Here is a 14,341-nt window from a genome sequence, read left to right as displayed (position 1 = left end):
AATTATTCGAACTGCTCATTTTGTAAATCTCTTTGACTATATCATTAAAAAAAGAAATGAGTCAACCCAATAAGCTTAGTATGTATGAGTTAAGGCTACAAACAAGAAGAGCCAAGCTTTGCTAAGCTTGAGCTTGACTCGTCAATATTAATGAAACTCAAGTTTGGCACAACTCGGCTTGATAAGATTTTTTTATTATTATTTATATTATTTAAATAAAGATAAAATGAGTCGAACTTTGCTGAGTTTGAGCTCATTTGCTAAATGAGCCGAGTTGAGCCCTTAGCAAGCCGAGCTCTTAATAAACCGAGCCAGTTCACGAACAGTTCAGTTCATTTGTAACCCCACAGGACTTACTGCATGATGTCCAGCAAATTATTGGAGTTTCACAAGCATTAAGCAATAAGTACTATATACCCTGTTTAAGCAACAAAGTCTTACAGAACAATTCACTGAACGGTCAATTACTGTATTACAACCATTCATGTTATGCAATTGGATTCATGAATGGCTATTTCATATTGAATAGTACTACATTTGGTTGTCTTTGATCAAACCCATATATCAGAATTGCAAATATTCTAGAACTGTCTGCAGAAGTTCATAAAAACATGCCCTGTTCTGCATGTTCAGATAGCCATTTTCTGAAAATGTTAATCCATTTGAATGCATCGACAGTTTTAGCTTTAGGTTCGGATTTTAATAAATTGATCTCCAAACAGATTTAAAAATTTTGAAGAGAGAAACAAAAAACAAAAAACAAAGGCATTACCAAACAGGCCCACAGTTTTACCCTAAAATGTTATAAAAGTTTTCTAACCAACAATAGACACAACAAAGAGAGGAAGTTACATGATGAAGTTTGCTCAAAGACAAAAATGTCATAACCCCTGGTTTAAGAGCCAAACAAGCATAAACATAAATATGTTTTAATTGAAGGATGGAGGATTGACATTATCATCACGTGAGAAGTAAAATGTTCTAATTGATAAAATTAAAAATCCAAGAGTTCAAATTGTTGCTGGAGTAAAACCCTAGAGTTTTAGTGCCATCAATCCAAGATAGATTCTGTAAACGAACAGCATTTAGATCATTACACATCCATAGCACAATCTCAAATCATCCCCAGTTGTAAATATTCCAATCATACCCATACAGACTTCCTAGAATAATGGAATTAGACATCTACAACATTTAGGAAACCTATGTCAACTTCTCAAGAACAATAATCAAGATCAAAAAGCACAGCATTTTATTCAAACAAACTTAACAATCCGTTCAGGATTCAGATTACAAGAAAGAACTACAATTTTAGATTACATGAGTTCCATAAATAGCTAGGACATTTCAAGCAGCCCTTTTTTAAGCCTTTGATTTCCTTCTTCAGAAGATCAATAAGGGTATGAAGAAAGTCGATCATGGCTAAGGCTAACAACTACCCCCCAAAAAAAGAAAAAAAAAAAGTACATAATAGCCGGGAGTAACTACACATCGGGAACAACCCTTCTCAAGTCCTCATTTTCCTTGTTCAGAAGATCAATACGCGTTTGAAGAATGTTAATCATGGCTTGGGCCCTCATCACTTCAATCTTCAACGTCTCCCTCTCCATGGAAACGTTAAGGATCTCAGTTTCCAAATTGCTGATGAATTTCAGATAGCCGGGAGGCACAGATTTCTCAAGATTAGCAGCATCAAATGTAAGTGTGTTATTTGGATGATTTTCCTTGGGTTCAATAGATTCAAACAACGGGAATTCTAAGAGTGCTGAGGAACAATTTGTTGTAGTGGTTGTTGCTGTTGTTGTAGATACAAAAAGATCCTGTGTGGTTGTAGTTGAATCTTCTGAACCATTTGCCTGGCTAGAATTCGGATCATTACGCTTTGACATTTTATTCTGGACCAAAGAGACGGGTTCTGAATTATCCATACAGGGAAAAGGACAATCGTCGGACCTTTCCCTCTTGCAAACAAGCGAAATGTTTTGAGAAGCATTTGGAAGCTCAGCTAGATGCAGAGGGGCCTTGATGGAATGAGTATCCTGTAACAATGAGCCAATAATCAGAAGCTATCTAAAGGTTTGATATCACCATCAATCTTGGCCTAGAATAGCATGGCTGTTAACGAAATAATATAGGCTACAAAAAGAAGAGATAAAGGCGGGGGTAGATTTCAGTTTTTATCACATTATTTCTGGGCTTTTATACATTATGTAATGTACAATGAATCATATTTTTTATAACAAGGGCCCAACCAACATCATGAGAAAGACCAGTAACTAGAAACACGAGGATATGTTGCAGCTGGAATCACTCTTGAAGGATAAATAATTATAAAAATACAAACAAACAAACAAAAACAAAACTACACCCAGTTTAGTCCTCATTTGATGGGAGTATTGAATGCAGACCAAACCTTTGGCATAATTTGCACAAAGTGGCTACTTTTAGGTTCAAACCCACAACGTCAAGGTAAGTAGGCAGGATTTTATCTAGGTTCAAACCCACAACCTTAAGGTTAGTAGGCCGAGTTTCAACCACTGAACCAGTGACCCCCTGATAAATAGTTTAATTAACGAATCAAAAATTAATTTTTTAGTAAATTACATTGATCTCCCATGTGGTTTAGGTTTAATTAAATGAAATCCTGTGTCAGAGTTTTGTCTTCTGATGGGTTAACAGAATAAGTAAATTTACTATATTACCCTTTATCTCTCTCCTCTCCTCTCCTTCATCACCTCTCACCCCTTTGTTATACATGGCCACTAAACCCCACTATCGCCACCACCTCACCTAGCCACCAAAATGCCTCCCACTACCACCACCACCATCGCCTTGCCCATAGCCCCCATGACCATCAGCCACCAAATCCCCTCCCACTATTGTCACTACCTCACCCTATGGCCACCATAGCCCCCACACCACCGGCCACCAAAATCCCCCGCACCACCTGACCCCATGGCCACCAAATCCTCCTACTATTGTCACCACTCACAGTTCTCTGCATCAACACGGCATCACCGTCTACACCTTATTTGTTGCATCACCAATTGAAGATCCCACAATTTCATCCCCATCATCACCACCACCTCCGGTATCACTAAACACAAACCCAAAATTGAACATTTGATGGTCTTCGCCAATAATTTCTGACGTCTACCCATTTCACCAAGCACCATGCACAATAAACCCTTCAATAGGGGTCCTTGTTTGTATCTGATGTTGCAGTGTTGGGTTTAGGAAGTTAAGATTAGGTCAATTTGGATGGCAATAGTGCAACTAGAGCTTATGTGGGTTTGTTTGCATTCCAAACAGCCTCATGATGCATTGTCACATGTGAGAATAGTAAGATGATCGACCCCGCAAGGATTTAGTTATCCTCTTCCATGGGCACAAAACTGATATACAAAACAAGATAGAGGTTCGTAGAATATAGTACACCACAATTCATTCTCTTGTCCTTGTTTGGATTCATTCAATTCAAGCCCACCTCATTTGGTCCTTGATATTTGGTCAACTGCATGACATAAAGTTTTACTTTTGAAAAAATATAACTTTAACAATCCAAAATGCAGTAACATCAGAGTTGCTCAGAAGGTGGCGGATCCAATGAGAACCCATGTTCATGCCCTTGATGAGTGTACAGATTGATGGGTGGCCCATGATGTACGGTACAAATTGAAAAGCTTTTCACATATTAGAGATAGAGAAGTGGATTGCACAGATTTGGGGTGGTCCATAGTGTACAGATTGATGATTTGGCTGATGACAAGGTTATTCAAAAATGATGTAGAAGTAGAAGTGTGGAAAACCTTACAAAGATTAAACAATCACATTGAGGTTGTTCTAACAGAGGCTGTCATGCCTTGTAGGCACTGGTGCACTATGCAATAAGTTATGAACCACAAAAGTAAGAATATTGATGTGATTAGTGAGTATTATTAACTTTGAGAAATGTCTCTCCTGTTTTCCTATGTTCTACCAAGGTAATGTGTGTCTCTTATTTCACTCAATCAAAACAGTTTTGTCATATTCATTTCAGCAATGAAATTTTACTGAAAATTTCAATGCACAGAGAAATTTCATTTTAACTTCGCTAAATGGCAATGTATATCAATGGGGGAATGGTGGTGGTGGTGGTGGTGGTGGTGGTGGCGGCGGCGGCAATAATGGTTGGTGGTGATGGCAATGGCGTCATTGTATTGTAAGTTAGTTGAGCTATTTTTCTATATCAACACTTAAATTTCACCACTACACAGAAATTTTTATTTTTATCCTATCAACATAATTGAATTTTCCAAAATTAATTTATACGCATGTTAGACATATATTTAGGAACATGTAGAACTAATTTCGTGCTTTTTGGTGCAAGTTTATTTTATCTTAACTTCGTTTGATTTTTAAATTTAAAATTGCAAAGAATTTGATGTAAAAGATTGGTGAATGTTGTAATCGTTGTGAGTGGAACTCATAGGAAAATTCTTAGAAGTTTTTTTGTTGATTAAAAAGAGAATTTTGGACACACAATAAAATGTCACTAACACAGCGAAATTTCACTATGTATTTTCTTTTAGAATTTCATATTCAACATGGTCTTGTTTAATAGATGTCCATGAGAGAATTCAAAAAATACCAATTATATTTTTAAAAAATGGACATTTAGACAAAAAGTTATGGTATTTTAAAGTTTGAAATAATTTCAAAAATTTGTTTCATGCACATGGTATATTTGTTAGACATTATTTTCGATAATATTAGAGGATTTTAGCTACGAAACTTTGTGTGTCCTTATACAATAAATCTTATAACCAGGCTTTGGCCAAATCTCTCTTACACTTGAGAGTCAGAATTACAACATACAATTCCAAAAGAGCTTGAAAATAGCTAAAAATTCTCTACAATTTGTTTTTTATTGAATAGAAAGCAAAATATTACTACTTATAGACATATGAGAACCCCCAACTGTACTAGAACTATGATTTATAATCAGATACTTGAACAATTAACTTATAAGACCCACAAAGAAGGCCAAAATATTGTGTCTTGCATTATCTTTGCTATTTTTTGGACCATTTGGTTGGAAAGAAATGATAGGACTTTTAATGAAAAGGAATCTGAGGTTGAAGCTATGTGGGATAGGGTGAGGCTTCTCGCATCGGTTTGGGTTTGTGTGTCTCCCCCTTTCAAAGATATACCCGCTTTTTTTATTACCTAGGAATTGGGCTCCTGTTTGTCACACCTAGTGGTGGATTTGTACTATGTTTTAGTTGTTGTTTCTTTGGTTTTTAGTTTTGATTTCTTGACTTTGTATGAGGACTTCTTGTCCTTCACTTGTTTTCACCATTTATTTCAATAAAATTGTCTTGTTGTTGTTCAAATAAAAAAAAAAAAAAAAAAAAAAACCAAACCAAGATTTAGAGTGTGCCTGATATGTGTCCCCCATCATGTCCGACACCGCCACGGCACCTGTTTTGGAGTGTCAGTACTTCATAGGTGCTACTCTTACAATTTCACAAATATATTCATTTTTAATTATATTTTTTCTAATCTTACCACACATCCAAGCATCCTCGTCTCAACTACACTAATTTCATAAAATGTGTAATTTTTAGTTGCTCAAGAGTCAAGATTTTGTCTCATAAAACATTGTTAATCTTATAGTTGTTCTACAAAATTCGCCTCTGTTAGTATATGTCAATCACATAATGGGGGTGTTTGGGAAGAGAGTTCGACTAAAATAGCCCACTAAATACAAAATAGGCTAAAATAGTCAATAAGACAAAATGTCACATCCAACCCATAATCATTTTATTTGTAAAAAATGATGTATTATTGATTGATATATTGATATATGTTATATATTACAAATGGTGAGTGGCTCCTTATATAGAAGATGTAGTGGAGTAGGTGGAGTAGGTGGTAGTGGTAGGTGTATAGTAGGTGGTAGTAGGTGGTGGTAGGTGTAGTAGGTGGAGTAGGTGATGGTAGATTTTAACAGCCCCCCGCAAACTCAAGGGGGATAGGAACTAACCAACTTGAGTTTGGAGAGAGTAACAAAACAAGAAAATAATCTAAAAAATAAAAAATGGATAGGAGACACTGTATGGTCGTGTCAGACCGTTGTAGAAGACTGTATGGTTATGGCAGACCGATGTACAAGACACGGGCTCGTGTTGGACCGATGTAGAAGACAGTTTATGGGGTCATGTTGGACCGTTGTAGCAGACAATGCTGTGACAGTTGTTGTGACAGTTTACGGAGTCTTGCTAGACCCTTGTAGAAACTAACCGGAATCAATGTCGGGACAGTTTACAGAGTCTTGTCGGACCCATGAAGGAGCTAACCGGAATCAATGTCGGGACAGTTTACTGAGTCTTGTCGGACCCATGAAGGAGCTAACCGGAATCAATGTCGGGACAGTTTACAAAGTCTTGTCGGACCCATGAAGGAGCTAACCGGAATCAATGTCGGGACAGTTTACAGAGTCTTGTCGGACCCTTAAAAAGTCGCACCCTCAAAAGGTGTGCCCAATCTTTCAAAAGGCGTGCCATCAAAAGACGTGCCCAATCCATAAAAAGGTGTGCCATCAAAAGGCGAGCCCAAGTCATAAAAAGATGTGCCGGACATGATGGCGAGGCGCGTCACCACATTGGCTTGCGCGCCCGTTTTGTCGTCTGGCGTCAAGTGGCGCACGATACGCGTGTCTGCCTTGGCTATTTAACCAAGACGGAGGCTGAGGCTGAGGCAGAGACAAAAATCTGCTAAAAAACTTCTGAAAAACTGTGTTCTGAGAGAGATACTCTGTAACACTCTGTTGCCCAATCCTTCTCTGAAAGTACCAGTCGGAAATCGCTGCTTCGCTGAAACACTCAGCAACCCAAAAACATGGCCTCTTCTTCCCGTTCAGTTACCCAGAACATGGCCTCTTCTTCCCGTGGTCTGCTCACTCTCTTTCCCGACCTCAACGAGTCAACAAGAGACATAACTGGTGCGGTGGCCAGTGAACCTCAACCAAGCGCCTTTGGTTTTGCTCCGTTGAACTTTCCGATGCGGTCGGTGGAGCAAAAAATGGCGGTGCAAACTGATATTGAGGCTAATCAGTATACTTTGAAGTCATGTGTGGAGACCATGACGGCGGTCACAAACCTGTCGCACCGGCTGCAGAGTAGGACAAATGAGGTGCAGCAGTTAAACGCCCAACTGGCTCTGCTCCAGCGCATGTATAAGGATGCGCGAGCAGAGATAAGTGTGCTAAAGGCGGAAAATAAGGAGCTGAAGCGGAAGGCCACCGTGATGTTCCGATTTGGAGGTCCGCCATATGCTGCAGTGGAGGAGCAGGGAGTAGTGATCGTGCCTAGTGGAGTGGGAAACACGGAGGCAACACCGTCAAGGGCCGCTCAGGACGGAGGCAAGAAGAAGAGACCGGCGGCAGAGTAGATAAGAAAAAATCCCGCCTGTGGATGTGTTGTTTGTTTTTGTTGTTGTTGTTGTTTTTTTTTTTTTTTTTTGGTGTAAAATGGTGATCGGGGTGAGCCCCGACATGAATAAAAAGAGTTTGGTGTGCAGTCCGTCTTCTTCTTCTTTTTTTTTTTTCTTTTTTTTTTTTTTTAAAAAACAAAGCTTCACCTGAAATGTGGCTTTACCAACAATGTGTAGTGGCGGGCCCCATCTCCAAACAAGCCACTATACAACCTCATTGCTAGTAATAAAAAATATCAAACTTGGCTGGCCCCACCATAAGTCAAGATCACCAAACCAAACCATGTGCTTGTTTTGAAACCCAAAACCGTGGGCCAAAATTCACCCACGTGTAACTCCACAAAAACTTCTGATGGCCCACCAAACAAACTTGCTGTGCCAGGTGAGAACCCACTTTGCCGAATATATATAACTATATATATTAACAAATATCACGACAGAGTGAAGTACATCAGCCCCTTATGCTTTGCTTTACATCACATCCCACACTTACAGCTGCCAAAAAGACGGTGGGGAAGCTGGACTCCATTACCAACGTCCACCACACACGCGCAAGAACAGAGAGTTGCTCTTTTGAATCTGGCTGTTCCAGCGCCTATCGGCAGTGAAACCGATCCCATCTCTGCAAGCTCCCGAGAGAGAGAGAGAGAGAGAGAGAAGGATGATGAAGATTCGAGTACCTATCTGGGAAGCGAAAGGCTCAGAGAAGTCGTTGGATCGTTCTTCAACGACGTGGTTTCAACCTGTGGAGGCAAGACTTCACCTGTTCTCGCTACAGGTCGGTATACATGAGACGAAGACATGACAGGAAGGCTCGACGGACCAAACCAGTCGCCACAGTGGATGAGCAGTTCGTCGAGAGAGATCGGAAGGGTGGTGTCGTGGCCGTGGACAACCATGGAGGCGGAGAAGACAAAGGAGGCAGTTGTGATACTGGTATTGACGAAATGGGTTTCAAAAAAGGGAGTGAAATTGGGGCAAGTCCCTCTCTTGAGATGCTCCGAAGCAGGGCGAGATGCGTGAAATCGGTGTCATTCTGCTTGATGGTTGCTTTGCCAGGAACAAGCAAATCAAGTCAAGAACGAGATCTTTGGCTTCAATGGATCAAAGTAATACAGGGAGGTTTGCAGCAGGTGTCTGAGTGACCAAGAGGCAACAATTGCGCTAGTGCATGCAGAACCTGCTGGATTGAAGTCAAATGAATGGCCAGGTGTTTGAAACGTTGGGTATTTGAGAGAATCAAAGGCAGGCAAAGAACATTGTTGAAAACAGGTGTGTTGAAAAACTCCAGCGGGCAGCGAAGGCATGGTTGCCGGACGGCTGCCCGCCGGAAAGAAAGGAATATAGGCCTAAATCTTATAGCTTTGATACCATGTAAAAAATGATGTATTATTGATTGATATATTGATATATGTTATATATTACAAATGGTGAGTGGCTCCTTATATAGGAGATGTAGTGGAGTAGGTGGAGTAGGTGGTAGTGGTAGGTGTGTAGTAGGTGGTGGTAGGTGGTGGTAGGTGTAGTAGGTGGAGTAGGTGATGGTAGATTTTAACATTATTTTTTCTCACACAATCATCAAATCAACTAAAAAAAAAGCCAATCAACTTTCCAAACGCAACTTTTTTAGCCAAGCTAAAATAGCCAAAAAGCCAAATAACCAACTAAATTAGCTAACTTCCCAAACAAGGCCAATATGCTAGCAACACTCATCCACTTGAGTCAACCAACTTTGATTTTATTGATCACATCTCCAACCTCAATATCCTTGTTAATAATTGAATGTAGGTAACAAAAAAAGTCACTCTTTATTATCTCTTGGTTTTCAATCTTCATTTATCCACTATTTCTACTTCTATTATTACTAAAGCTATATTTCATATATTCAATTTTAGTTCTACCCATTCTAAACCCTCTTGACTCAAGTACTTCTATCTAAATTTCCTTTTTATTGTTAACTCCCCCCTTAGTTTCATCCACTAAATATCATCTACAAACAACATACAACACGGGACATCATCCTAAATGTACTTCATTAACTCATTGAAAACTCTTTTCTAATAAAGAAAAATAACATAGGAAAAACTTGTCAGAAGCTTTCTAACCTAAATAAGCATACAAACTTAGCTATGTAACGCATGAGGATTGGTTAACCAACTCATTTAACTTTCAATGTAAATTATTAAGGTTTTTCCAAGCACATTACCTTATTTCAGAACTCCTCCAATTCATCAGTCCCTCTAATTCCAAAACAACATCCTCTTTAATTTCCTTTCTTTATGGAAAGATATCTATAATAACAAGAAGGTTGCTTTTAGCTATACTCTGGCCCATTAGTTTACACCTTTACCTCAATTGATCCTTGTTTTGTTTAACATACTCTAGTAGTCGCAGTTTCCTGACTATAGCTAACCATTGCTATAGTGTCATCAACTAAAGGTTCAAAAAATAAATTTCCGTTTAACCCTAAAGTGCCAAAAGATTTTTCCTCTCCCCCATACTAAAGCTCCAAAAAGAGATCTCTTATAAGGAACGAATACCTAAGACCAACTTATTAGTAAAAAAGTTTCTTGCCAAAGAAGAATAAAAATGAAGCACTTTATGAAAACATGAATAGAGTTTTCACTCACTCTTTTGCAATCCATTCTACATTTCCATATACATACAAACACAATTTTTTTTTTTTTGATTGCCACTTGGATGTCCGGATCAAAGCCCAACTAATCCCTAGGGATGTACAGGCTCTCAGCAAGAAGTTTCCTACAAATGTACCACAGTTAATTCAAGGGTTTTCCCCTAGTCCGATGGTTTTAAAGAATTGTTAGCACCTAAGAAGTTTTGATTCCTGAACCTTAGAGGGAGCACACCCCCAAAATCTAAAACCTTGCCACTAGGCCAATCCCTTGAGGTTATATACACAAACACATATATTCCTTAGGAGAGAAGAAAAGTTCGAATTTTTTGCTCCTATCTCATTTTTTCTGATAAGTACTATTTTTCTTCTATAACCCATCAATTCAATACCATAAATCAATTTGGAAGGTTTATCAACCAACTTGCTCAATCATTCTCATAAATTGAAGATGAAATTCTAAATCATCCCCCCCCCCCCCCCCCCACCACCACCACCACCACCACCACCACCATCGCAGCTCTTATCCTCTTGCGATCCAACAGGAGAAGTTAGAAAACATGCTTTATACGTAGGGAAAGTTGCAAATTGTTTTGAACATAAATATTGAGTAATTATGTACTCCCTAGTCGCTTAAGTTCATTTTGGATGATATTTAGTGCTTTGATTTAACTTGCATGTAAAATAATACCAAATATGATTTTTATGCAGTGGAGGTAGAGTCAGGTGAAGCACAAACCTGCTCAAGCTTATTCCCTTCCATATCTGCATCATCACCATTTACCATCTCGTCCCCAGCCTCTTCTCCCGGGACGACCATTGACACATCATTGTCCCATTCCTCCTCAATGAATGGAGCATATCGGTCCCCATTTGGAGGTCCTAAACCACTTTTTTGAAAAATTCTGCACAGCACAAATGCATCCTTCTCCGCACAAAAATAGGAACAAGTCACGAGAAATGTCAAATGAGATTCAAATCCCCTAACAAAACAAGTTAAACATATGCACTTATTCATGGTCAAAAAACACAATCCACACCTGTGCCACTCCAGCTCTCTCCAAATCTTCATCAACAAGCCTGTACTCATGCATGACCCAATTGGTCCGCTTGCCGTCAGGAGCTCGCCCGCTATGAAACACGAGTGTTTTTTTCATCCCAATCGTCTGACCCTTATGACGTACAGACCGATCCTTTCCAGTTGCCTTCCAGTACCCTCTACCAGTTGCACGATTCAACCGAGAACCATTACCATACTTTCTATCTACAGGGCTAAAGAAGTACCACTCTAGGTCTCGGCTCTTTAGCCTTGAAAGACCTAAAGCCCATAAATTATAAAGCAATTTATCAATGGAAACACACACACACACACATAATTGCATCCAAAAGAGCTAAAAATTCATCAATAAACAAAGAAAATCAGTAGAAACACTTTACATATATGCAGATATAAGGCGCAATGGAAATATAAGAATCACAAATTTAGACTATAAGACCCCCATGCATAGATAAACAAAAAAATTGGTCAACAATTTAAGAAGAAAAAAAAAAAACTTGGAAGATGTACACATGCTGAACACACACAGTGATATCTTTCTTTCTCCCCAAGTTTCTATATATCTATTCTCTGTTTTCTTTTTTTCTTTCATGAATATCATATTCATTCTTGGACTTGAAACCCTCAAGCTGCAATTGAAACAAACAGATACAGGAATGACAAAACTGGAGGTGGAAGACCTCAAAATTGAAACCCAAAAGACATAAAATGCACAAACAAACAAGCAATCAATCCACAAAAAAATAGAAAAACAAAAAGAGAAATGCAAAGAAACAATCGAAGAGACCTGCAAGTTCCCAGGGCTCAGATTTGTAGACATCGATTTCGGAGACAGCTTCGAATCGGAAGGGCTTGGAACAAGCCTTGCGCTTGAGGTAGTACTGAACCAACTCCTCGTCCGTCGGATGGAACCGAAATCCCGGCGCCAGCGAAGTCGGCGGAGCTGCCAAATCGTGACTCATCAGAATCGATCAATTCAGATGAGATAGATATTCCAATGATCAGACTCAAAACAGGATCAAATTAGGGCTTGTTTTGGGTTGATGAGAAACGATGATGATGATGGTGATGTGGATGAGTTTTTGGGTTGGAGGTGAAGCAATCGATTGCCTGTGGGTTAAGAAACCTCGAAGCTTGCTTGTCAAGGAAATCAATTGTTTGTTGTGATTGTGAGACAGTTCGAAGCTCCTCGTTGTTGTTGTATCTATCTATCTATCTATCTATACATACATATATATACATATATATATTAATGTATGAGTGAGTTTAATAAATGTTTTCAAAGTTTTGAGATTGGGTTGAACATGTGGTCTGTGTCTTTACCTCCATTGAAGATATTCTTTTGTTGCTTTTACAAGAAACCTCTCTTGCCCTCGAAAAGGTTTTGTATAGGAATAGGGCACTATCTGCAGTAATTTTCATCCATTATAAATTATAAATGATGAGTAATGATTGAGACCCCACCTCATAAGATTTTCACAATATTTTTATCAGTTAATGTTTGGTGGCTCAAATTTTGTAGTTTGAATGACTCAAATATATTAAAACGATGTCGTTTTATATTTAAAACGATGTCGTTTTGGATGTTTCGAATCATTCGAATCATGTTTTTTCAAGCCACCTATCATTGTTGATTTTTATAAATTTAAATAATTTATGATGTAAATTTTACACCTATATAAATAGATCTTACATATATCTATATATGAAGGAGCAAGATCACTTTAAGAATGTGAGGTCATTCTCAGGAGAGATTCCAAACATTATCCTTATAATAATACTCTAGAAAGTATCATATGATATATATTTTATCTGTATATAAAAATTGCTCATTGACCGCACCCATTTGTCTAGTTCAAAAAAAAAAAAAAAAAACACCCACTTGTCTCAAATTAACCACCATGGTGATTAAGGTTACGTTTGGTATAAATTTTTTGAGCTAAAATATTTATAAAAAGTTAAAATAAATTAGAATATTAATAAAATAAAATGTCATATTTAAATCATAATCATTTTATTTTTTCTTTCACAAAAGTAAAAAAAAAATATCTCAAATGAAACTTTTTAACATGTACTAATAGTTAAAAAGTTAAAAAATCAACTCACATTCCAAATGAAGGCTAAAGACTTGTTTAGAAATTAAATTTTTTTAAAGTAATATTTTTGACTTTTTGTAATAAAAAATAATAATTTTAATGGTTTTTAAAAATTTTATAGCTAAAATCAATCAATCTATTTGGTTTCAGTGTTTAGAATTCATTTTTCAGAAAATTTTATTTTTTCGTTTTTCATTTTTTTTTTTTTTCACTAAATTTTTTTAATATTTTAAGCAATTTTTTTAATTGTTAGACATACCTAACATAAATATACTTAAAAAGTATAATATTTGTGAAAAAAATCTTTAAAAAATTCACTAAATACCAAAAATATGAGAAAAAAATTCAGTACATTTTTTATATTTTGGTTTATTTATTAATTTTTTAAAATATTTTTTTACAAATATTTTACAATTTAGATACTAAGGTGCATCTAGAAAAAAAAAAATTGCTGAAAATTTTCAAAATATTCACTAAAAATAAAAAAATAATGAAAAATAAAAATTCAATTTTTAAAAAACTGAATTCAAAAAATTGAAACCAAACATACTATTAGGTTTTTTATATGAAAATTGAAACCAAAAGGCTTTAGGTGTTATTCGTTGGATAAAAAAAATTAATCAGAAAGCTATAATGTTATTTTAAAAAAAAACAATTCATACAAAAAAAAAAGAGGAAAGATTTATTCACTCTACTTTTTGTACTATTTTTCATATAAAAAAAAATAAGAAAGTCAAAAGATCTTTCTCAAACACAGTTTATATTTTAATCAAAAAATTAAAAAATTGCTAAAAAATCCACTTCTCAAACTAGCTCTAAATTTGACATTTATTTTATTATTTTTTTTAGAGTTTAAAAAATTGATAAGTTTGATAAATATTTGCAAATTATTTATTTGTTATGAAAAAAGTTTTGCCATTCTTTTGAAGTTTTATTTTTTTGGGAGAAATTATCATATTAGTTTTATAGTATTGTTGAGTCTTTGATAACATAGCTAAAAAGATAAGGGAGAATTTCTCAAAGTACAAAGTAAAATTGTATTCAGTTTGTTTGGTTTCGTTTTTCTGAAAACAGTTTTCA

General features: G+C 36.8%; 1 protein-coding gene across 1 annotated transcript; it reads right to left on the bottom strand.

Moving 5' to 3' along the window:
- Nucleotides 1–1,231: 1,231 nt before the first annotated feature.
- LOC114322743 (NAC domain containing protein 50) lies at nucleotides 1,232–12,578 on the bottom strand. Its single transcript, XM_028270150.2, has 4 exons — nucleotides 11,953–12,578; nucleotides 11,149–11,426; nucleotides 10,848–11,033; nucleotides 1,232–2,039 (listed from the first exon to the last, which is right to left on the bottom strand). Exons 1-4 carry the CDS (start codon nucleotides 12,125–12,127, stop codon nucleotides 1,485–1,487), a joined length of 1,194 nt encoding a protein of 397 aa, XP_028125951.2. The 5' UTR covers nucleotides 12,128–12,578; the 3' UTR covers nucleotides 1,232–1,484.
- Nucleotides 12,579–14,341: the final 1,763 nt, after the last annotated feature.

This window comes from Camellia sinensis, chromosome 8, assembly GCF_055761805.1.
Source record: "Camellia sinensis isolate YWXY chromosome 8, ASM5576180v1, whole genome shotgun sequence".
Classification (NCBI taxonomy): Eukaryota; Viridiplantae; Streptophyta; class Magnoliopsida; order Ericales; family Theaceae; genus Camellia; species Camellia sinensis.
Note: the sequence above shows the minus strand (reverse complement) of the source record. Positions and strands in the feature narration are given on the sequence as shown.